Source organism: Podarcis liolepis (genome assembly GCF_965112155.1).
Source record: "Podarcis liolepis genome assembly, chromosome: 12".
NCBI lineage: Eukaryota > Metazoa > Chordata > Lepidosauria > Squamata > Lacertidae > Podarcis > Podarcis liolepis.
In genome coordinates this window covers 24475634-24499058 of record NC_139563.1, presented here as the reverse complement: position 1 = coordinate 24499058, position 23425 = coordinate 24475634, and the positions used below count along the sequence as shown (strand labels likewise).

Here is a 23425-nt window from a genome sequence, read left to right as displayed (position 1 = left end):
CTAAGGACCATGTCATTGATATCCTCTGGCAACCAAGGTATTGCACAATATTTTTCCCTAAATCAGTACAGTGTCCATGCATAAAGCTAAAATCCCACTTGTCTGGTTTTATAGGAAGAGTATGGGGTGCATCTAGCCCTCCTCCACTCTTCCAGGGAATCCAATCCTCATATTTATTTATTTTTTAAAAAAGGAATTCCATATGTGCAGCTCTGCTGGTTCAGTACCTAATTTTGTATACATAGTTTCCTTTCCAAATAGGCCTATTTAGGGCAGTACATGCCTTTAAAAAGGCTACTAAACATTATATGGGCTTGTGTGGGTTTATACAACAATAACTATACTTTACTCAGAAGCAAACCCCACTGCATTAAACAAATCGTGTATACTGGATTGCAACCTGAATTGGTTATTCTTAAAAGGTACCACACAGAACAGTTAACAAGGCTCCCCATACACTTCCAGGCGCACAGGAAAATATTATCATCCACAGACAAACATACTTTATTAACTCTTTTTTTTTAAGATGATGTTTATTGAGAATTTTAAAGTTACAAAGAAAGAAGAAAGAAAAGGCAAGAGAAGGAGAAAAAGAGAGAAAGAAGTAGATAAACATAACAATTAAACAATACAGATCAATAAAAACCAAAGTAAAAAAAAAGTAACAAAACACACAATACATCTAAAACAAAAAACAAAAATAAACAAACAATTAAAAAACAAGTCTAATATTCCCAAATCCCTAACTTTCATTAACTTATTTCAACGACCTCCTCCCACCTCCCTTTTTTGTATTCTAGTTGTTAATTATCTCAGCAAATCCTTTCCATCTTTCACAATATTCTGTCATTTAAATTACCTTAATCTATTTTAACCTTATCTTACCTAAAAAACTCTAAAACTTAAAACTTACATATACCAAATTCTTTTAACCATAACACATTCTTTCATAATTCTTTTTGACATTTCTGCTAAGGCCAAATAATTTCATTCCAACATTTTTCTAATACTCACTAATTTTACAATACTTTTCTAAATAAATTTTGAAACTTTCTTCCAATCTTCATCCATCGTCTCTTCTTCCTGGTCTCGGGTTTTGTCAGTCCTTTCTCGTCTATCTAGTCCATCAACCTGGTGCTCTTATGTCCGAGGCTCTTAATCTTTTTTTTTTTTTACTATCTGTCAAAAGACATTCCGTTCACAGTCGATGAACTTTCCCCATAAATTTCTGTCTCTGACACCCCGTTCCCAGGTTTGAGACAGTGGAAAATTTACTCTCTTTCTTTCTTTACTCTCTCTCCTGCAGGCTTAAACAGTCAAAAATCCCCCTCTTTTCTCCTGCTTCCAAGAGGGGTTTTAGTGATGATGAATGAAGGAAATTTAGAACTTTATATACAACTTTCCAGACTTTAGCTTACAAAGTTTTTGCTTCAATCTATTTACAAAAAATGGGAGGCGGACTTCCTGTTTAGAACCTTCCCGTTTCGGTGCCAAATTGAAATATTTCTTAATACTTAATCCAATTTTTCGTTCTACTCACGGGTACTTGTTTAGAGTCCAATTGTCCACAGGAAAAAGTCAGCGCTCTCCGGCAACGGCTGTGCGGCTTCACTCCGTAAAAGTAGGGGTTGATTCAAAACACCGCGCCACTCACCCCACGTTGCTTCGGACCCCCCAAAAGAGGGTTTCCCTGCGAGTAGGGGAGGCGCTCCTGGTGTCAGCCGAATCCCACATTCCCAGGCTTCCTCCGCCTGGGATTTTTAAAGGGTCTCCGCCTTCGCCGCAGCGGCAAGACCCGATTTTCACAGAGCGGGTTCCTCTCTGTCAGAGAAACTCCGCCATTGCCGATTGCGCTGTCTCATACTTTATTAACTCTTATGCCTTCTTTCCAGAATATGGAATAAGGAATAGTCAAAGTATCCTACATATTGATAACCTGAAACTGATAACCTGTTTATTGATAATATATTGATAACCTGCAATGCACTCTATGTGGGTCTTTTACAGAGATGCAGCACAGTCTTATACCTCATAGGTGAGGAAATATTTTTACCTGAGAGCCATGTTTGCTTAAGGTCTGGGTTTCTAGAACAACAATCAGTGTCTAAAAGTGTCAGGGCCAAAGCATACATACACAACCCACTCACCCCACTTATACACAATTATAATGCATTTGGAGGGGCTCCCGCCCAATTGCAGAGAAAGAGGAAGCTTATGGCACACCAATGAACTCACTGCTGAGATGTTCGAATATAGCATTTCCTCTTTTCCTGAATTAATTCTTCTGAATTATCTTGTAATATCCTGGTCAGTCACTCCAGCCATGGGAATGAAGAAGTCACTTGAATAGTTCAGTTCATAAATTTACTGTTCTAGCCAAAGGCCATGACAAACTTGTATTAAGCAATAGTATTAATAAAATAATAATGCAAAACATCCATTCATAATGTAAAAATCTGCAAAGACTTTTGCCAAATTCCTGAGCGTTAAAGCAGTTTCCCTTATGCATCTAACACCTCCAATTCTAATATTATTTTGCCTTTTAAAAATCCAATTTGCAAACATTCATGATGTAAGAGGGAAAAGTTCCAAAGACACCAACAAACTCAAATCCAGCTTGATTTCAGATTAAACCTCTGAATCACAACAATTTATCACAATTTTATCTAATTCCGATCTCCTGATTATTTTTCACAGCCATTATATAGAGGGCCACTCTCTGTGTTATGAAGCTGTTATTGTCACTCAAAAGAAACCAAACCATTTCTGTTCATTCTAACACTTCAAATGTGTTCACAAAAGGCAATACTGAAGGAGACTATAATGTAGTCAATAGCACTTCCACCATGTTTGTATATTGACCTTTAGAATTTATAAATTGTTCTTGTTGTTGGCATCTATCTGTCTTGGGAGACAATGGGAGAGTGTGCCTTTGGAGGTAAATTCAAACCATTACAGTGCCTACTATGGCTGTAGAGACCAATACAGGAGAGACATATTTTATAGTAGGAGGGCAGATGAAGGTATCTGGTTATGCTTCTGCAGGTACACCATGGTGTTTCTTCTCTCTGTGTTCCTCCTAGCAGTCTTTCTTCCTCTGGTCACTGCTGTGGATGTTCACTGTCTCCTGACTGTTGTGTTGTGTTGTGCTGTTGTGTTGTGTTGTTGTGTTGTGTTATGTTGGCATACAAATTTCAAAACTTTCAGGCCCTGTGTATTATATTTCTTGTCCAAAGAACAATGTGAAGTTAGGCAGATATCTTCCATGTCTAAGCCTAAAGGCAGTAAGATACCCTTTGCAGTTGCTCCAGTTTGGGCATTAAAATCTCCACACTAAAAAGTATAAATACTCTGGAGAATTCATATGCTCCAGTATGGATGTTAGCTCTGACCAAATCTTGGTGGTTTGTGACAAACTATTAGTAGGGGGAAGGTAGATGTTTATACAGAAAAGAAATATTCCTAATTCACTTTTGAGTGGTGCCAACAAAAGTTGATCATTTGAATTCCAAAATTTGCTAACCAAAATCCTCCTGCCAAATCACATATAATAGTTTGTGGTCAAAACTAGTTGGACACTGCATAATATATATTTTTTATTTTTTAAAAAACAGTATCCGTTCCATGCCAAATATTAACAACACAATCCTATATCCACTCAAAAGTAAATCCTACTATACAGGTCGGAGTGAAACAATATAAACTGAAAGCTTTTGCAGATGACTTGGTTTTAACATTACAGGAGCCAGAATCTAGTACGAAGAGAGTTTTAGAATTAATTCATGAGTTTGGTCGGGTGGCGGGGTTCAAACTGAACAAGCAAAAAACTAAGGTTTTGGGAAAAAAATTGACAACTGAGGAATCAGAAAGGTTTTAGAAAGAGACAGACTTAAAAGTGGTAAAGAAGGTGAAATACTTAGGGGTAAACTTGACTGCTAAAAATCTGAACTTATTTAAAGACAACTATGAAAAATGTTGGTCAGAAATTAAAAAGGATCTAGAAATTTGGTCAAGATTGAAACGTTCCTTGTTAGGTCGAATTGCAGCTATAAAGATGAATGTATTGCCAAAGATGTTGTTTTTGTTTCAAACCCTACAGATTGTGGACAGAGTGGAATGTTTTGGAAAGTGGCAGAAAGATATCTCTAAGTTTGTCTGGCAGGGCAAAAAGCCCAGAATAAAATTTAAGATTCTAACTGATGCAAAAGAAAGGGGGGGATTTGCCCTGCCGGACTTAAGGTTATATTATGAAGCTGCAGCTTTCTGCTGGATGAAGGATTGGTTACTGTTAGAGAACACTGATGTCCTAGATCTGGAAGGGTTCAATAATGCTTTTGGATGGCATGCATATTTGTGGTACGACAAGGTTAAGGTTCATAAAGGGTTCAAAAACCATATTGTCAGAAAAGCAATATTTATTGTCTGGACTAAATATAAGGACTTATTAGAAAACAAGACCCCGAGATGGCTATCACCAATGGAGGCTAAGGCCCGAAAAAGACTCAATATGGAGGCCGGTTGGCCGAAATATTGGGAAATAATAGAAAAAATTGGAGACAATTGGAGGTTGCAGAGCTTAGAAAAATTAAAGAATAAGGTGCGAGATTGGTTACATTACGCTCAAATCCAAGAGGCTTTTAAATTGGACAAAAAGATAGGATTCCAGATGGAAAAATCGAAACTAGAGACAGAATTGTTAGAACCAAAGACTAAGGTACTTTCGAGAATGTATAATTTGCTGCTTAAATGGAATACTCAGGATGAGACAGTCAAATCAGCCATGATAAAATGGGCCCAGGATATTGGGTATAACATTATGTTTGAAGACTGGGAAAGGTTATGGACCGCCGGAATGAAATGGCATGTAATGCCTTGAAGGAAAATATTATGAAAATGATATATAGGTGGTACATGACCCCAGTCAAGCTTGCAAAAATATATCACCTGTCTGATAATAAATGCTGGAAATGTAAAGAGGCTGAAGGGACATTTTTTCACCTCTGGTGGACTTGTCCAAAAGTGAAGGCCTTCTGGGAAATGATTTATAATGAGTTATAAAAGGTATTTAAATATACCTTTGTCAAGAAACCAGAAGCCTTCCTCTTGGGCATTGTCGGCCAGAAAGTGTTAAAGAAGGACAGAACTTTTTTTATGTACGCAACAACTGCAGCAAGAATACTCATCGCAAAATATTGGAAGACACAAGATTTGCCCACACTGGAAGAGTGGCAGACGCAATTGATGGACTATATGGAACTGGCTGAAATGACTGGCAGAATCCGAGATTTGGGAGAAGAAACAATGGAAGAGGACTGGAAAAAATTTAAGGACTATTTACAAAAACAATATAAGCCGTATGAATGTTAAGAAATTGCATGATTCAGAAAAATGTGGCTCCAGTAACTTGAATTTGAGATACAGAAAACTAAGTCATAAGTAAGAAAAGGTTGAAATTTAAAGAAATATTATGTTTAATTTAAGGTACAAATAAGTTGACAAAAACTACTTTAAATTTAGAAATATAACATTTGAGAAGTACAAAATAAGGTATGAAACAAGGTAATAATTTGCTGGTATTTTTTTATTACAAAGAACGCAGGGTTAGGGAGATGTGAGGAAGTCCAGTCAGTTATATAAAAAAATGTTTCGAACAGTTGGGTTTTTTTTTTTATTTCTTTTTCTCTACATTGTTCGTTGGTGTATTTGTATTTGTTTTTTATTTTCGTCATTTTCTTGGTGAAGGGATTTTGTGTGTTCATTTTTTATCTTGTGTTTGAAAACTTAATAAAATATTTTTATTTTTTTAAAAAAGTAAATCCTACTAGTTTACCACACAATCTTAACCATGTCTACTCAAATGTAAGTCCTATTGAATCAGGATTAGGATTGTAGAATTACTCCCAGCAAAGTTGGTATAAGGTGCTGGGAAGGACCAGATTCCAAACAGGCTATGGGTGGATCTTCCCTCCTGGTTTACAACATTAAGGAAGGGTTAAGGAATGATTTACACAACATAACGGACACATTACATTTAGCTTAGAGTGTTAATAATGCGTTATTAAAATGTTGCAGAGGAACCATGGTTGCCATGAACCAGCAATAGGGAAACTGTTGTTACCAACAAAACAAGGTAGAAACATTTTAAATTTACCAGTACATCCTGTGACGTTTTAGAATAATATATCTAATAATAATAATAATAATAATAATAATAATAATAATAATAATAATTTATTATTTATACCCCGCCCATCTGGCTGGGTTTCCCCAGCCACTCTGGGCGGCTTCCAAAAGAATATTAAAATACTGTGATACATCAAACATTAAAAGCCTCCCTAAACAGGGCTGCCTTCAGATGTCTTCTAAAAGTCTGGTAGTTGTTGTTCTCTTTGACATCTGGTGGGAGGGCGTTCCACAGGGAGGGCGCCACTACCGAGAAGGCCCTCTGCCTGGTTCCCTGTAACTTGGCTTCTCGCAGTGAGGGAACCAGTGATTACTCTCACAGTGAGTAATGTCGTTCTAATAATGTTTAAAAGGTCAGTATAGATACAGCCTATAAATTATACAAATAAACTTCCCTGATCAGCAGCCAAGGAAAAATTACAGTACACTTCTGTTCCTCTGGCCTCCTTAGGAGGAAGATGTCAGATGAATACACCATTAACACATTTTAATGCCATCATAAATTGCACATACATTTTATATTTCTCTTCAAAAATTATTTGATAGATGATTGTGATGATGGTGATTATTAGTTTATTGTCGTTACTGAAATTGTTTCATGTACATGCCTACCAGGAGCTTGGGCAGCTGGGCAGTTTGTGCTTCTTTGATCTTCTGGACCTTGTGCTGGAGGTGCACAGACAGACAAGGTGGCTGAGTAGGCCCAGATGCTGCTGCTGAAACCCATAAATTTATTCCAAGTCATGTGATATACACACCATTACCCAATATGCAATGTCTGAGCTGGGCAACAAAGGGAGTGGGAGGAGGGCTCCCCTTCTCTTTTAGACTTCAGAGCAAGTGAGAGGGCAGCAAGGGGGGGGAGTCCATCCCCTGCCTACTGGTTTAAAGGAGGAGGAGCTGTTTCAAAGGGTGCTTTTGCAAGCATTTTAAGGCAATCTCTGTGCTCCCCCTCCATGAATGAGCAGTTGGGCATGGTACCCTTTGGATGGGGCCATGGCCCCCAGTTTGGAAATCACTGTTCTTTATCTCTGAAGCTCAAATAAGGGGCGACCAGAGTTCAAATCCCTGCTCAGTCATGAAATTCACTAGGTGGCCTTGGACCAGTCACAGTCTCTCAACCTATCCTACCTCACAAGACTGTTGTGAGGATAAAATGGGGAAGAGGAGAACAATGTATGTCACCTTGAGGGTGACAAATGTAAGATGTGTGTGTGTGTGTGTGTGTGTGTGTGTGTGTCTGTGTGTGTGTAAGATATAAATGCAAGAATACTATATAAATGTAAGATATAAATGTAAGAATAAAGAAAATAAGTAAGTGATTTTCAGTCCCTGTGAATGAGGCCCCACTTTCACATAATCTGAATAGCTGTTGAATGGCTTGAAACTGTTGAATATTATATTTATTCACCTTTTTAAAAAATGAAGTTTATTCTGGCAGCCCAATCCTAAACAAATTTGCTACAAAGAAAATCCAATTTCAAAAGGGTTTACTACCAAGGAAGGGTGCTTAAGCTTGCAGCCTGTATAGATTTAATAGCAATATTTTCATCCCTTCTTATTTTCTTGTTGTGCCTTTTCACATTTTACCTGCAAATACTTCCACTTTTGGACTTACTGAACTTTAGGCTCAACTGCAGACAACATAATGGTTTATTAGCTGATAATAGCTTAATGCACTCAAGGACTTGAAAACTGGTTTCTTAATATCCTGTTGCAAAATACATTTCTTGAAAACAGTGTCCATTTGACTTAAATAGAACTTAAAGCTGAATAGAAAAGCCAGTCAATAATGAATAGTAAAAGTGAGTCATCCTACATAGATTTCAAAAGTGCATACTAGTTTGAAGAACCTTTCCTAACTATAGGAGCCAAGTACAGGTTTAGCTCTTAGGGCCTGCACAACGATCAGAACCACTATAGGTCCCCCCCCCCCCCGTTTCAATTGTAAATCCCAAATTTATTGTCTTCAACCTTGGGTCCCCAGACGTTGTTGGTCTATAACTCCCATGATCCTCAGTCAGCATAATCAGGAATGGAGGGAGAGGTAGTCTAATAACACCTGGTGATTCTAATAACACCTGGAGGCTCGAGGTTAAAGAATGTTGGCCTTTTTAAGTATAATTGTTTAATTGTACTTTGAAATGGAAAATGACTCCGTATGTGTATTGCTAAAGGGGCATGGAAAATTCCAGTGCAGCTAAGAAGAGCTCTCCGGGTACCTAAGAGGCTGATAATTAACTGTTGAGGGTATGTCTGCTGCTCTCTCACATGGTGTTTAACTTTAGATTACATGGGAGGGTTATTCAGTTGCAAATCTCCATTTGGAGGGAGTTCTTTGTTCTCAAGCCACAGCAAAATAAAAGAATGCAAATAAATCTGTCCTGGAGAATAAAGCCTCAGGCTGGATGTAGGCTAATGGAGCCTGTGTATGGAGCAATATACCTTTGATTTCAGGCCTGTTTGGAGTAATATTATATTTCTAAGAAGATGTTCCTGTGCTTGAACAAGCATAGGATTTTATACAACTATTTGGATGCATCATTATTAAGACTATTCAAAGAAAGTTCTATTAGTAAAGCTTTGGAACCATATTTTGGTCTGGACAATTTTTATTCCAAGAGAGTCAGATTTTATTCATCCTATTGCTTTAAGTTGCACAATATTACTATCTGCAATAGGTCTAGTATACCTCACAATGTGGACTGTCAGCTGTTTGCTCTGCCTGTGATCTGCATTAGTAGTGTTTGCTTGAATGGGCAGGTAAAGTCATGAGAAAGACCCAACACGGAGTTGTACAATGGGGGTGGGGAACTTGTGCATCTTCAGACGTGGTTGGACTCCAACTCTCATCAGTCCCATCCAGTATGGCGGCAGTCAAGGATGATTCGAGCTAAAGCCCAATAACATCTGCAGAGCCACAGGTTCCCTATCCCTTTAATAATGTGGTCAGTTTTGTAAAGCTCTGAACATTTAATAAACCAGATTTAATCTATAAACCACCTTGAGTCCCTGTAAGGGAAAAAGGTGGGATACAAATATAATAATAGTAAATGAGGCTGATAAGCTTACCATGCACTGAAACATCAAGCTCAGCTCCAACATGGCCTCTATGAAAATGGTTTGTGTTGTTATCTCTTTATGTTTATTCTCCAAGCCAATGCTAAGAGAAGTGAATTCTAGCTTGCACTCCTGCTTGACTTGCTTCTTTCTTCGGGCAGGCAGGTAGAGAGAGCAAGCTTTAGCCCCAGGGACTGAATGTGGCCCTCCAAGCATGTATATCTGGCTTTTGGGACCCTCCCAACATACCATTCCTATGTTGTACCATCTTTGGATGTTTTTGCCTGCCTAAAATGTGCCCTTGAAGACTAATAATGCTTCTTGAATGCCTGGGGGGAGAATATGAGAAAACCGCATGTGTGTGTGTGTGTGTGTGTGAAAATTAAAATTTGTTGCTCTACACCAGGGGTCAGCAAACTTATTCAGCAGGGGGCCAGTCCACTGTCCCTCAGACCTTGTGGGGGGGCAGACTAAATTGGGGGGGGGGGAATGAATGAATTCCTATGCCCCACAGATAACCCAGAGATGCATTTTAAATAAAAGGACACATTCTACTAATGTAAAAACACGTTGATTAGTTTGCCTACCCATGCTCTACACAGCAGCGGCATGTGGGCCCTGGACGGTTGCTTCTGTTTTACTTTACTTTACTTCTACTTTCCCATTCCCCAAAGCAAGCCATGGATGTTGCTGGAACTTGGCTCCAGCCACTAAATGAACAGTTCTGTGAATCAACTCTGAAAGTTCCATGTCTGAGGAAAGGGACTCAGACTCCGAGCTGAAGACTTTCTCTGAGCTTGGCAAGTCTCTGACAATACTATAGCTAACAACAGTGTTTGGGAGTTTTTTTAATAGAAAAAATTGTGCTTGTGCTGGTGCCCACCAAGAAGTTGTTACACCAAGTGCCACACTTTTAACATGTGGAAAAAAAAGGTGCCAGTACCATGTACTCTTGAGCATTCCCAGAAAGAAAAACACTGGTTAACAATTTGTATCACCTGTCCCCTCTTCCCTCCTTTTTTATTTATTTATATATATTTTTAGCCCTGAGCATTATTATCTTGAATTTTAAACTGGTGGATTTTACAAGGCTAAGTGGTGGGAAAGAATCAATACGGCCCAAGCTATTATTCTGGAATAGGTACCGTACTTCCCATGAAGCTATGCTCTGTGTGTAGTACTGTGCGTATATATAAGACTGAAAACTTCATTCTGTATGACTCATAGAATCATAGAATCATAGAGTTGGAAGAGACCACAAGGGCCATCGAGTCCAACCCCCTGCCAAGCAGGAAACACCATCAGAGCACTCCTGACATATGGTTGTCAAGCCTCTGCTTAAAGACCTCCAAAAAAGGAGACTCCACCACACTCCTTGGCAGCAAATTCCACTGTCGAACAGCTCTTACTGTCAGCTCTTCTTCATGATGAAGAAGTAACTGAAAAGCAGCAATCCCTGACTTTGTCTTATTTTCGGGGGAGCTATGTGGAAGGTTTGGTTGTGTCCAATGCCTGCCTTTTTGCTCCTAAATATCTTGATCCTCGTTCAGCCAGCTTTGCAGGTATCAGGTAAGCTCTTCATCACTTCCATTCCCATTATGATTATTAACAGTAAGTGGAAGGGCATCTTTCATACTGTAGATTTACCTTTAAATAATCTTCTGGAAGATACTGTTAAAGGGAAATCCATTAAGTGTTAGATGCAAGGCGTGTTAATTAAACAATTAATTTGCTTTTAACATTGAAATCAGGTTTAAATTTTAGTAAAAGAATGGCTAACATAATTTTAAATGCAATTTACTACATGGTTGCAAGAAAGAATTTGCTTTTTTCCTATGCAGCAGTCATATGCTGCTACTTATTTTCTTCACAATATAAAAATAAGCTGTAAATATAATAAATGTGTAAACAATAACTTTTCAACAGGAAAAATATTCAACATTTCTTTTTCCATCACTAAAAAGTATTTGCATTGTACTCAGTGATGTCCTCTGCACCAACTCTTTGATCCAGTGGAGGCTTCCATGAACAGAGCAGGAAAGGGGCAATGTTTGCCATTTCCCACTCCCCCTAAATGATGATATTTCCTCTACAGCTCTGGAGAAGATTGGGAGAATATGTAAGGTCTGATGGAGTAAGAGGGAATTGACGAAATGTTGTGTTTCCTTGCTAATGTCCCGTTTTTTGCTAATGGAAAATACTGCAGGGTCAAAGAGCCTTCCTTCCGAGAGAAGGACACCACTGGTCACAGCCCCCTGTGCTTTAGCAAATCTGAATAGCATTTATTCCTCACAAAAGGAAACAACCACATTATTATAAGAATGTAAAAAAAAAGCCTGGTGGATGAGGCCAATCGCCCATCTAGTCCAGCATTCTGTTCTCACTGTAGCCGACCTGATGCCTGTGGGAAGCCCACAAGCAGGCACAGAGCACAAACACATGCTCCCTTCCTGATGCCTAACTGTACTTGAATACAAGGGAAACAACTTATTAAAGTGGCTGGAGTTTTATAATATAGGTTATAGGCTGTTAGCTTAAATAGCTATGTTATTTGTATCTGTCTATTTCTATCCCAACTGTTCATACCGTTTTCAATGACTCAAGGATATTGTACTTCTCATGTGTACATATTTACTTTTTATAGTATATTGTCACCACCACCATCATCATCATCATACCTTGAGATGAGTTCCTAGCTTAATAACAAGTGCCTGCATATTATTCCCTTTACAAATAAAACCAATGGGGAGAGTATTAGCATCAAGGAACTGATTTGGAGGAAAGGTTCAGCCCACACCCCTCTGTTCTCTCCTCTCCCCAATGCTTTTAGAAAAACAAAAATACATTGGGAAGATCCAGTACAAACTCTCATATGCCACATTTAGTTAGGTCCTCAAAATATTAAAAATAATATTAACTATAATACAATACTTATAACTAACCCACGTATTACCCATGTGGTAGCGGTTTTTGTGATGAAGGCCATGAAAGCCAGGGAAAGATTTATGGATGACAATGTAAAGACCCCTTCATCGTCTGTTTAACTCGTTGCTTGTTTTCCCTCTCTTTCTATTTTGTGGGATGAAGGTCTTGTTGGCATAGTATGTAATGAATTTTAATATTTTTAACTATTGTTGTGTTGATGTTTGTGTACAGGCATGGTCCTCACAATAAACGGATTTGTTGTTGTTGTTGTACTTATAACTATAATACAAAAGAAATGTAAAATAAAAATATTCCTAGTGGCTCTGATGTCTTCTTTAAAAAATAATAATAATACAGATTTTTTTAACCAACCACCTTTTAAAAAGCGCAGCATTCCTTAAAAATAGATGCTGAGAACACTAAGGTAATTCACATATTATTCAAAGTAAAATAAGCTGCAAACTAATCTGCAAAAAGACATCAAAATTGGTGTCTTAGCTATATGAACGTAGAAAGTTATTGCCCACAAATCAATAAGACAGAGCAGTGGATAGTGAAAATTAACTACAGAATTAACACAAGAGGCATTTCTCTCTCTCGTCTTTCCATGTTATTGCTTCTTATTATGAATCCTGGTATTATTCTGTCAGTGGTTGCCATAAGACTTCCGAGTGAAGGGCAGGTAATAAATTAAAATGATTAGGATGATATTTGAAGTTATGTGAAACTTTCCCCACAATGTTCTTGTTATTTTGCCTCTTAATTTTACAGATAGTGACAGCTTTCTGATATATAATGAAAACCTCAAGCTTTGTATTCAGGCTAAGAAATCTCAATCCCCCATCCTGGACTACTGTGATAAAGACAATGAGGGGCAACATTTTAAGTGGATTTCCAATGACCGGATTTTGAACATGGCAGTGAAGTTATGCCTGGCAGTGCCTTCCAAGTCAGACCAGGTCCGAGTCATGCTCTCCCCCTGTAATGAGACCACTGAACTTCAGAAATGGGAATGTAGAAATGACAACCTCCTTGTACTTGATCTGGAAGATTTGTTTTTAAATCCTGAGAGTGGCCAAAAAAGTCGTCTTATACTGTCTAAAGTAGCCACCAACAAGAGTACCTGGAAGATGTATGGAATGAAAGAAAATTTGTGTTCTAAGCACTATGAAGGTAAAATTCAGAGAAGCAAACTTTATCTATATGATCTATATGATCACTTCTATATTATTCTATATGATCACTTCTTTATACATAGCTTGTTGTGTCCTGCTTCAAGCATGGTGAATCCCTTGCATCTGGAGGCCAAAACAGGCATAATAATCACAAAATTTCAAATTATTTCAGGAAACAACCCAAACTTGATAGCAGGCATGGGAGTCCAGTTTCCACCAGGACCTCAATAAATGGAAAAGGCCTCTTTAATTCCGTGAACGGACATGAAAAATCTCTCTCTCTCTCTTACACCCACATCCACACCCTTTCTATTAGGAGGAAACTGCTTCTGAAATGAATACCAACTTCCTCTTTTCTTTAAATGTTCAAAATTATTTCAGCATAACATCTATCCATTTTTCTTTTAGCTCTGTATACCTTAAGGGGCAATGCCCAAGGAGCCCCCTGTGTATTTCCATTCAAGTATCAGGATAAATTGTATGCTCAATGCATAAGAGATGGTGATGAACATGGACAGCTTTGGTGTGGAACAACTGCAGATGTGGATAGAGACTCTTTAACTGGATATTGTCCAATAAAAGGTAAGCACTTAGCAATCTTTTTTTTAAAGCCCATACTATTCCACCATATATTAGCTGCTTAGAGGAAGGTTTCCCATACAAAAAGGGAAGCTTTTGTTATTGCCTCTGCTTTACAGATTGTGCAACTAAAGCAGAAAAGGGAGGGGGTTACCCTGTGAATAAGAACAAAAGAATTGTCAATGATGTCAGGGCCCCCTACAGGATCAGGCTTACAGCTGAAAGGGAAAGGTATAAGGAAGTAGCTCAGTTTGAGCCAAAATCAAGGTCTAGAGCAGAGAGAGATAGGGAGCTGCTAGATACAGGATGCAGACAAATTTTGTCTGGGATTTTGGTCTCATTACAACCATCAGCTGTTCAACTGGGAGCAGTTGACGGAGGCTGGGGTTTGATGTTGTACAAGGTTACAATTGCAAGTCCTTCCCCTGTGGTAAGAAGATCAAAGCAGAGAGGGAAATGTCATAAAAGTCTTCTGCTCCTGTGCATTTTTCAATTACATACTTGAAATTTTCAGGATGCACTTATATATTGAAGTTTGAGCCTTTGGAAGGGTAAGGCATGGCTTGCAGTTCATCCGTGCATTGACTTTGTTTGCATTGTTTTGCTGGAATTATTGAGTGATTTTTGCTTGCAAGTACAGGACAGAGAAGGACGTGGGTGGCGCTGTGGTCTAAACCACAGAGCCTAGGGCTTGCCGATCAGAAGGTCGGTGGTTCGAATCCCTGTGATGGGGTGAGCTCCTGTTGCTCAGTCCCTGCTCCTGCCAACCTAGCAGTTCAAAAGCACGTCAAACGTACAAGTAGATAAATAGGTACTGCTCTGGCAGGAAGGTAAACGGTGTTTCTGTGCGCTGCTCTGGTTCTCCAGAAGTGGCTTAGTCATGTATGCCGGCTCCCTCGGCCAATAAAGCGAGATGAGTGCTGCAACCCCAGAGTCATCCACGACTGGACCTAATGGTCAGGGGTCCCTTTACCTTTACCTTTTACAGGACAGAGAAAGGGTGATAGAAATGGTGTGCTGTTGTTTTTATTAGTGAGCTCTTTCCGCTTTAGGTCAAATAGTCCATGGAGGAAATGCATGTACAATTTGGAGTGGGTAATAATTAAATATATGCCTCTGTTATGTATATGTGTGATTGTGCAATGACACTTCCAGCATCCCCGCAGGGTAGACTTGTATTTTGAAAGTGATTCACTGACATGGATGGGGGCAGAAAGCAAGGCAGCTGTGAAGGGATGGGGGTACCCTGGGTTTGTACCAGTCACACAGGTTAATGCAGTTCAATGCATTAGGTGTGGATGTTTACAGGGAGAAAGTCAACTCACAGAAACTTTCCTGGAACTTGGAAGTCCTGATTGCACATGGGGTTCCATGTCCTGGGGTACATAGTGAGTTATTTATGTGTAGATTTCCCCCCTGCAGATATCCACACCTTATGCATTAACACTGAAGATGGGACTGGGGAAGCCATCAGTTAATGGTGGACTGCCAGCAATACTGTCTTTTGATCACATAAACTTCTGTGTTTCACCATTCTGCTTTGTGTATTCTTTGGGAAAGTGGTTCCCAGATTATTAAAGACTTGAGCATATCCAGCTTCTAAATTTTCTTCACCATTGGTGATTTGATGATTAGACACTCGTTAACAATGATTACAGATGACCATGATGAATTATTCTGGACCAGAAACCACTGGACCGGGGACTTCTATCAGATCAATTCTGACTCAGCTCTAACATGGTACCAAGCAAGAAAAAGTTGTCAGCAACAGAATGCAGAATTACTGAGCATCACTGATTTACAGGAACAAGTGTATGTGACAGGTAGGACATAACAAGGCATATTTAAAGAAGTGATCAGTTTATTAGGATATTCTGTTAATTAATATTGTCTCAACTAGAAATAGCATTTTCAAAATGATAATATTAGATGTACCCTCCCATCACCCAAAGAATTAATTTAGATTCAGTCATTTTCAGACCATTTCAGTATGAAATATTCATTGCATCTCAGGTTACCAATCTTTTGCAGGTCCTCTGTGTCTTTAACAACTGTAAGAGAAGCAGAAATTCATTGGCTGAAGCTGATGAAGCATTGCATCTATAAGCTGAGTGAAAGGCTTCAGTTGAAGAATTTCTGATTGATATCCAGCTCTACCAGTAGAAAAAGCTGACTACTCTAGTAATGTTGGGATGAGCATGTTTGGTTTTTGCTCCCATGACCCTAGCTTCATAAATATAAACTTCCTAGCTTCATAATGCAATCTAATTGATTTTCTTTTCCTTAAATAGGATTAACAAGTTGTATGCCTACTGATCTGTGGATTGGGCTGAACAGTTTAGATGATGAGAGTGGATGGCAGTGGATGGGCAACTATCCTTTAAGATATTTAAATTGGGCTCCAGGTGAGTGGACATCTATGTGCCAACAAGGTGCCAACAATTCAATCACATATGCTAATTGCATGAAGGGATTTACAGTAGATTAGAAGATCCAGAGTTTATACTACATAAAATACATCAATTTAAACAGGTTTAATGATAAACCAAATATAATGTATTGCTATTTTTCTTAGTGCTTTGCTATAGCTGCTTGGATCATCATTCTGAGAACATCTGCCATTTTCTGTCCACTCGGTTACCTCTTTTTTAATAGGAACCTTTTGATTTATTATTTAAATTTGAATGCTGCATTCCCTATAAACATGCTCAAAGTGGCTGACAACAGAGCGATGAAAATGCAAATCAATTGTTACAATAGTTCAGCATAACATAATTCAGCAATCCAACAAATAACTCAATTTGATTTTCAAAGAGCTCTCTAGAAGGCATGGATGTTAAAATCCCCTAAGACAACCAGATGAGGTGTCTCCAAGGAGAACATCCACATGACCTGAAGCAGCTTCGGCAGGGAATTCTTGGTGCAGCAGGGAGGTTGGTACACCAGTAGGAATCCTATTGCCCAGCTTCCAGATCATGCACTCAGAAAACTGGGTCTCCCTAGTAGGACACCCTGGTGCAAGCCAGTGACTTCCTAAAAATCATTGGAAACACCCCCCCCCCCAATGATCTGGGTTGCTGTAAGAAAAACCTGGCACACAAGCAGTGGCAAAAACAGGCCCATCTGCCACGTCTAATCAAGTTTCTGTTACACATGCCAGGTCAATTCCTCCATCCACAAACAAGTCATGGATGGCAATAGATTGAAGTATATGTGTAATAGGGCTTTTTTTGGTGGTGGCTCCACAATTTTGGAATTCAATTCCTGTAGAAATTAGACAGACCCTCTTTTCTCACACTTTTAATGAGGCTTTCCCATAAGTTGTTGATAGTGGTGGGACAGGACAGATGAGGGCAGTTACTGGGGAATGGCTAATTTATTATTTTTTTATGCTGGTGAATTTAAACTTTATCATTGCTGACTATATATTAAAAAGTGTTTTATGAAAATGGCTTAGTACTATTAAAATAATGTTGCAATGTTAACATAGCTTAACATAGGCAATTATCACCTGTCTCACTCTTTCTTAAAGGCAGCCCAACTCCAGAAACAGAAAAAATATGTGGATCGATGCTGTCTAAGGTTGGCAAATGGGAGAATAATAAGTGTCAAGAGAAACTTGGATACATTTGCAAAAAAGCAAACTCTTCATTAGATGCTTCTGTTATTCCTTCAGGTAGGACGATAAACTGGGAATGAAGCTTCCCTAAATATCATTATATCATGATTTATGGAGGGTGACATTGTCCATATTTATACAGTAATGCAGTTTTGCTGTTTGTAGTGGCATATGTAATGGGAAACATTTTATTGGATTGAGATGGCTGAGAGTATTTTGACAGTAGCTAATAATAGGTTATCAATCAATAAAGACTGCAGGCATGGTCTAAATGCATGTGCTTCAGAAACTTTACTAGGCTGGTCTAGGTCTGGTCAGTACCTGGGTAGTAGATTTTCTAGAATTCCATGAAATAAAGGTGGGATTTAAATGTAAGGAAGAAATATCTCAGAACAGCTGAACTTTGAACTAGTTAGAGAATGAGGGTGACCTTCCTGGAAGCCACCTCCTCAGGAGGTTTGGCCACCTGTGGTATTGATGCACCCCCTCCTTGAGTGCCACTGAACAGGACTTGGAAGTGCAGCTGATGCTAGTGGCTTCCTTGTGACCTGTCTCAATTCAACCCTGTCCAAGGGTGAGGGACCCCCTGGAGTTGGCAAATATAAATCTGGTGGCCCCAGTAAAGGGGTGCTCTGAAGTATGTTCACAGATCAGGCTTCTCTCTATCCCAAATTCTGTCACTGAGAATAGATAATTTATAAGGACTGGTGGGGGGCATTGAGCAGGTTGCCTTCAACAAGGGAGATAAGGAGCGTTTCCATCTATGACTGCCATTGTGCACCAAACCCACATTCTCTCATGTCAAAAAATGTACAGTATATGACTACAAGAATTGTTTGTTAACTTATTGACAATAATATAATCATATGAGAGGATGGGTTACCCTCTTTTGTTAATATCAATTGCCAGATTTGCATCTACTAAATTCTGTATTGAGTCAATGACATCATAATGGCACATAAATTATTATTTTTTAAAAACTCCATCTAGTCATGCTATCTTACAAAGGACTGTTTTCTTTTTAGATGGATTTCAGTCAATTAGCTGTCCTGATGGCTGGGTTGCATATGCAGGTCACTGTTACCACCTTAGCAGAGACCCCAAGACATGGAAGAGTGCCCTATCATCCTGTCGGAAGGAAGGTGGTGATTTAATAAGTATACACCACATTGAAGAATACAGCTTTGTCATATCTCAGCTTGGCTACCGTAAGTACATCTTGGAAATTTGGTTCTCCTGGTATCTGATCTATATGTGTGATTAAGAAAGAGGGTATTTTGTGTTGCTTTTTTGTTACACATGCAAAGATGGAATGTTACTGAGGTCTCTGTCCTGTTGAAAAATACATGAAGATAAACAGGTCAAACATGAGATGACATGGACTATTATCGCTTTCAACAACCTGGTTCAGTCGTCATCAACCCCAGCCAATATAATCAATTGTCAGGGATGTTGAGAGGTATAGTTTAAAACATGTGGAGAGCACGAGGTTGGCCAGTTAGATTATCCTCAGTTGTAGTGCTGCATTTGAAGACTGACATTCTCCAATAAGCTGTTTAGCTAGCTGCACATTGACATGTCTATTTGAATTACAGTTGTGAATTTTATCTTATTTCCACATCTATGTACCATAGAACTGTTTGTGATAGGATCACGTTCAATACCTGGACTCTTTGTACCTAAAGCGTGAGAGCCTTTATGGTGCCTTTATGTTCTTAGAGCCAACAGATCTTCTATGGATAGGACTGAATGACCAGAAGACTCAGATGTATTATGAATGGAGTGATGGTACTAAAGTGACATTCACCAAGTGGCAGAAAGGAAAACCCACACAAATAAATGATGTCCAGAATGAATGTGTCATCATGAATGGGGAGGTAAAAATATGGAACTTCCAGTAGAGATATATTGGTCTTGAACTGACTTTTTGGGTGAAATATTGAAAGTCAGTCTGGCAAACTGAATGCCAAACCCTCAATTTTTAGAATAGTTGAAAAATCAATTCCCAGGCAATTCTGGGAACTGAAGCTCTGTTAGGTCTCCTAACAACTCTCAGCACTCTTAGCAAACTACAGTTCCCAGGGTTCTTTAGATGAAGCCATGACTGTTTAATACTGCTTAATGTGGCTTATGTAAAGGTTAAAGGTAAAGGGACCCCTGACCATTTGGTCCAGTCGTGGCTGACTCTGGGGTTGCGGCACTCATCTCGCTTTATTGGCCGAGGGAGCCAGCATACAGTTTCCGGGTCATGTGACCAGCATGACTAAGCTGCTTCTGGAGAACCAGAGCAACGCACAGAAACGGCGTTTACCTTCCCACCAGAGCGGTACCTATTTATCTACTTGCACTTTGACATGCTTTCGAACTGCTAGGTTGGCAGGAGCAAGGACCGAGCAACAGGAGCTCACCCCGTCGCAGGGATTCGAACCGCCGACCTTCTGATCGGCAAGTCCTAGGCTCTGTGGTTTAATCCACCAAGCATCAAGAAAATGAGAAAATGTAAAGATAGTGAATCATCTTTCACTAATATTTGTGTTTCTTCATCCAGGGTGGATACTGGGCAGATTATTTCTGTGAAGTGGAACTTGGTTACATCTGTAAAAGAAAACCTTCAGGAGTTCTTCCTGAAGAACCTGAAATTGCTGATTCAAATTGCCAGAGAGTAAGTCTGAAGTGGTTTAAAAAGTTAAATGCACATATATGTCTATCATTTATGTTCTCTACCAGGGTTTTAAAGCTAATTAATAGCTGAAATTTCTCAGCAGCAACTTGTGACCATAAGAGTGCGGACATGATGGCTTGCTCAGATCCATCAATGAGGGACTCCTGTAGGGGGCACAAGCAGAGGGGAAATTAATAGATAAAATTACGGGAATTCCTGAATTCTAGTTGCTGGGAACTGCCGGAGGGAAGAGTACTCTTGTACTCAGCTCTCATTTTCAGGTTTCCTAGAGGCATCTGGTTGACTATTGTGAGAATAGGATGCTGGGCTAGGTGGGTCACTTTAATCTAGTTCTGTATTATAGCTAATAAATGTGATAGAGCTCTGATGTGCTCATGGAGGTATGTGCTCACAGGGGCAATGTAATTCCTTTATTGGATTCAGATTTTGTAATTTGGGAATTCTTCGTTGAATACATGGAACATTTCCTGATTCAGAGAAAAGTACAAGTATACATTGGAAGGTCATCATCCATTCAGCAATTTATGCATTTCAGTGGTTAGATTCAACTTTATTCCTTAGCTAGCAGGATTGCTCTGTTTATTTGTTTTTTTAATTTCACACAACTGTGTTTTCCCAAAGAGCAAAATATAATAGAGATGGGCAAAATTGCTGGTGATGCATCTCAGTGGCAAACATTTGCTGAAGGCCTCAGATTCAATCCCTGACATTTCCAGTGAAAAGGGAAGTTGGCAACACTGAAGACCTGCTGCTATTCAGAGTAGACAATACTGAAGGAGATTACATTCTGACTCTGTTTAAGACAGTCTTGTATGTTTTACTCTAGAACCAGAAGAAATCAGACTCATCTGCTTTACACCAGACTATTCCCCATAATCTGCTTTAGATTGTTATATTGATAGTCTGGGCTCGAAAAGGAATCGTCAAATGGTCAAAGTACTGTGAACTGCCCTGATATCTTATGATCAAGGGCAGTATATAAATCTAATAATTAATAATAATAAGCATTAATTATTATGCTGGGATAAAGACTCTTGCATCATTTCAGAGGGTGACATTACTGACCCAGGCAACATATAGGACATTTCTGTGCAACTTCTGTGGCGCCTCATGATGGACAGAGATTCCCATTTTAGTACATATTCAGCAGCGTAATTTGAAAAACCTCATTGTCTCCAACCTAATATGTGGTTGTTGGTTCTTTTATATCAACAGGGCTGGAAAAGGCACGGTATCTATTGTTATTTAATTGGACAAACATCTCTAACATTTTCAGAAGCAAAGATGTTCTGTGAAACAAATAAGGGATCTTTAACTTCTGTGGAGAACAGGTATGAAAAAGAATTTCCTTAGATCAAGAATGAAGAAACGAGCATTTTAAATATTGATAAACTACAAAATAGCTATATTTCTCAATATTCCAACTGAAAAATAATTGGTCTTGATATTCAGAGGGCATTCTTCACTCTACTTTCCCCACTTCCTGGCCATGAAAGAAAAAAGATGATTTTGTTATGACTATCTGCTCAATTAGTTTTATTTTTAACATTTATGCACAGCTTTCTTACTCTTGCTTGTGTCCATCTAAATGTCACTCAGACTAGACCTGTTGACATTAATGGACCTAAGTCAGCCATGTTCATTATTATTTTTGTGTCTACACTAAATAGAACGAACATTGGATACAAGCTTATGAGTGTTATGTGGGTGAAAAGTACAATGGTTACAATTGTTAGAGGCCTAATTCTTTGGCCACATAATACATATTAAGAGTTGAACCACAGTCTGTGACTAAGGTACTTTCTTGAATGATCTGCTCAGCATTTCTTGAGAACTTCCTATTAGATTTGCAATCTGAGGCCTTACTGATTTCCTTGATCATGAATCTCAATTTGCTCATCAGGGATTTACTGGTTGTCCTTATGAATACAAGACGCTTAGCTTGAATGATTTTTCTATCTCAAATGATTTTTCTATCTCAAATGGGTGCATGTTTTCTAATATATCTTCTAAACCCATTGATGATTTCCTGTATATATGTATTTTGCTGTTTTATATGTGTGTAGTCTGAACAGAGAATCATGTGCCTCAGTTACCTACTCTGGATGCACTTGTAATTCTTTTTTCAGACTTTTGACAGACCTGTAGATCAGTGTTTCCCAACCGGTGTTCCGCGGCACACTAGTGTGCCGTGAGACACCGGCTGGTGTGCCGTGGGAGGAAGGCGGGCGAGTCGGGCGGTGAGAGGCGGCGGCGGCGAGGATCCGCGTCGAGCCGGGGGCGGCTCCGCGGTGGTGGTGCCGAGCGGCGGGGCAGCGCGCGCAAAAGGGAGGAGCGCGAGACAGCGGAGGAGGAGGAGGCCGGCATGTCCGGGCAGCAGCAGCAACAACAGCAGCAGCAACTCCCGCCGCCGCCCCCTCCTCCGCCCGCTATCGCCGCCGCCGCCTCAGCTGCCCTCGCTCTGCTGCCTCCTCCCACCCCGGCAAGGGGGAGGGAAAAAACTTTCGCTTTTGTGCGTCCCTCCCGGCGTGACGCTGCGCGCTGACGTCACGGGGCGGGGCTTTAATGGTGGTGTGCCGCGAGATTTTTTTCCGGCTAACAGGTGTGCCGTTGCCCAAAAACGTTTGGGAAACACTGCTGTAGATGATGCTGGTAGACACAAAATGTAGATGTATTCCTCAGTAAAAATTGACCTGAAGGCATGGCTGTGTGTTGTTGTTTTAACCTTTTACTTTTGATAGCATTCTGGTCACTTTCCCCAGTTGGTTCAATAATGTTTACATCTTGCAGCAGGTTCTGTCCACCACCTAAGATTAAAGCTATCTACAAACCATACATTTCAAGTACATCTCCCCCCCACTCCCAAGAATCCTGGGAACTGTAGTTTATTAAGTGTGCTTGGAATTGTAGCTCTGTGAAGGGTAAACTATACTTCTCAGTTTTATTAAGAGCATTGTTTTTTATATATGGTGTGTAAGCAGCCTAAGTCAGGGCTGAGATCCCTCTGGTTAGTTCCGTGACCAGCTGCCCTCGGTCACAGTCATTGAGGATATCTAGAACATTTACCTCTTTGTTGTGATTAGAACACACATGCACCCAATCTGTGAGAGTGTTGAAGCCACCTATTTTTCTAGCATTCCCTCTTTTGAATGCCTCCTTGATCTCAGTCTCCATCTGAAGATCTCCCTGAGCACTTTTAGC

The 23425-nt window shown here is 39.5% G+C and overlaps 1 protein-coding gene and 1 long non-coding RNA gene across 5 annotated transcripts in view; one reads left to right on the top strand and one right to left on the bottom strand.

The window, feature by feature from the left end:
• The first annotated feature begins 10665 nt into the window (after nucleotides 1-10665).
• LOC310689627 (macrophage mannose receptor 1-like) overlaps nucleotides 10666-23425 on the top strand; it is a 45422-nt gene continuing 32662 nt past the window's right edge. For 2 of the 3 annotated variants that reach the window (XM_083467367.1, XM_083467365.1), the window contains exons 1-10: nucleotides 10678-10812; nucleotides 12940-13341; nucleotides 13752-13925; nucleotides 15581-15745; nucleotides 16214-16327; nucleotides 17455-17598; nucleotides 18567-18749; nucleotides 19261-19418; nucleotides 20090-20203; nucleotides 21440-21555. In XM_083467367.1, coding sequence (XP_083323493.1) covers nucleotides 10728-10812; nucleotides 12940-13341; nucleotides 13752-13925; nucleotides 15581-15745; nucleotides 16214-16327; nucleotides 17455-17598; nucleotides 18567-18749; nucleotides 19261-19418; nucleotides 20090-20203; nucleotides 21440-21555 — 1655 coding nt within the window. In that variant the 5' untranslated portion in view covers nucleotides 10678-10727. Of the gene's footprint in view, nucleotides 10813-12939; nucleotides 13342-13751; nucleotides 13926-15580; nucleotides 15746-16213; nucleotides 16328-17454; nucleotides 17599-18566; nucleotides 18750-19260; nucleotides 19419-20089; nucleotides 20204-21439; nucleotides 21556-23425 lie in introns of all 3 variants that reach the window. The other variant, XM_083467366.1, reaches the window with a different exon arrangement.
• The window catches only part of LOC310689701, an 81446-nt gene continuing 71422 nt past the window's right edge, over nucleotides 13402-23425 (bottom strand). The window contains exon 3 of one of the 2 annotated variants that reach the window (XR_014517592.1): nucleotides 13402-13466. This is a non-coding gene — a long non-coding RNA (uncharacterized lncRNA). Of the gene's footprint in view, nucleotides 13467-18581; nucleotides 18670-23425 lie in introns of those variants that run through there. The other variant, XR_014517593.1, reaches the window with a different exon arrangement.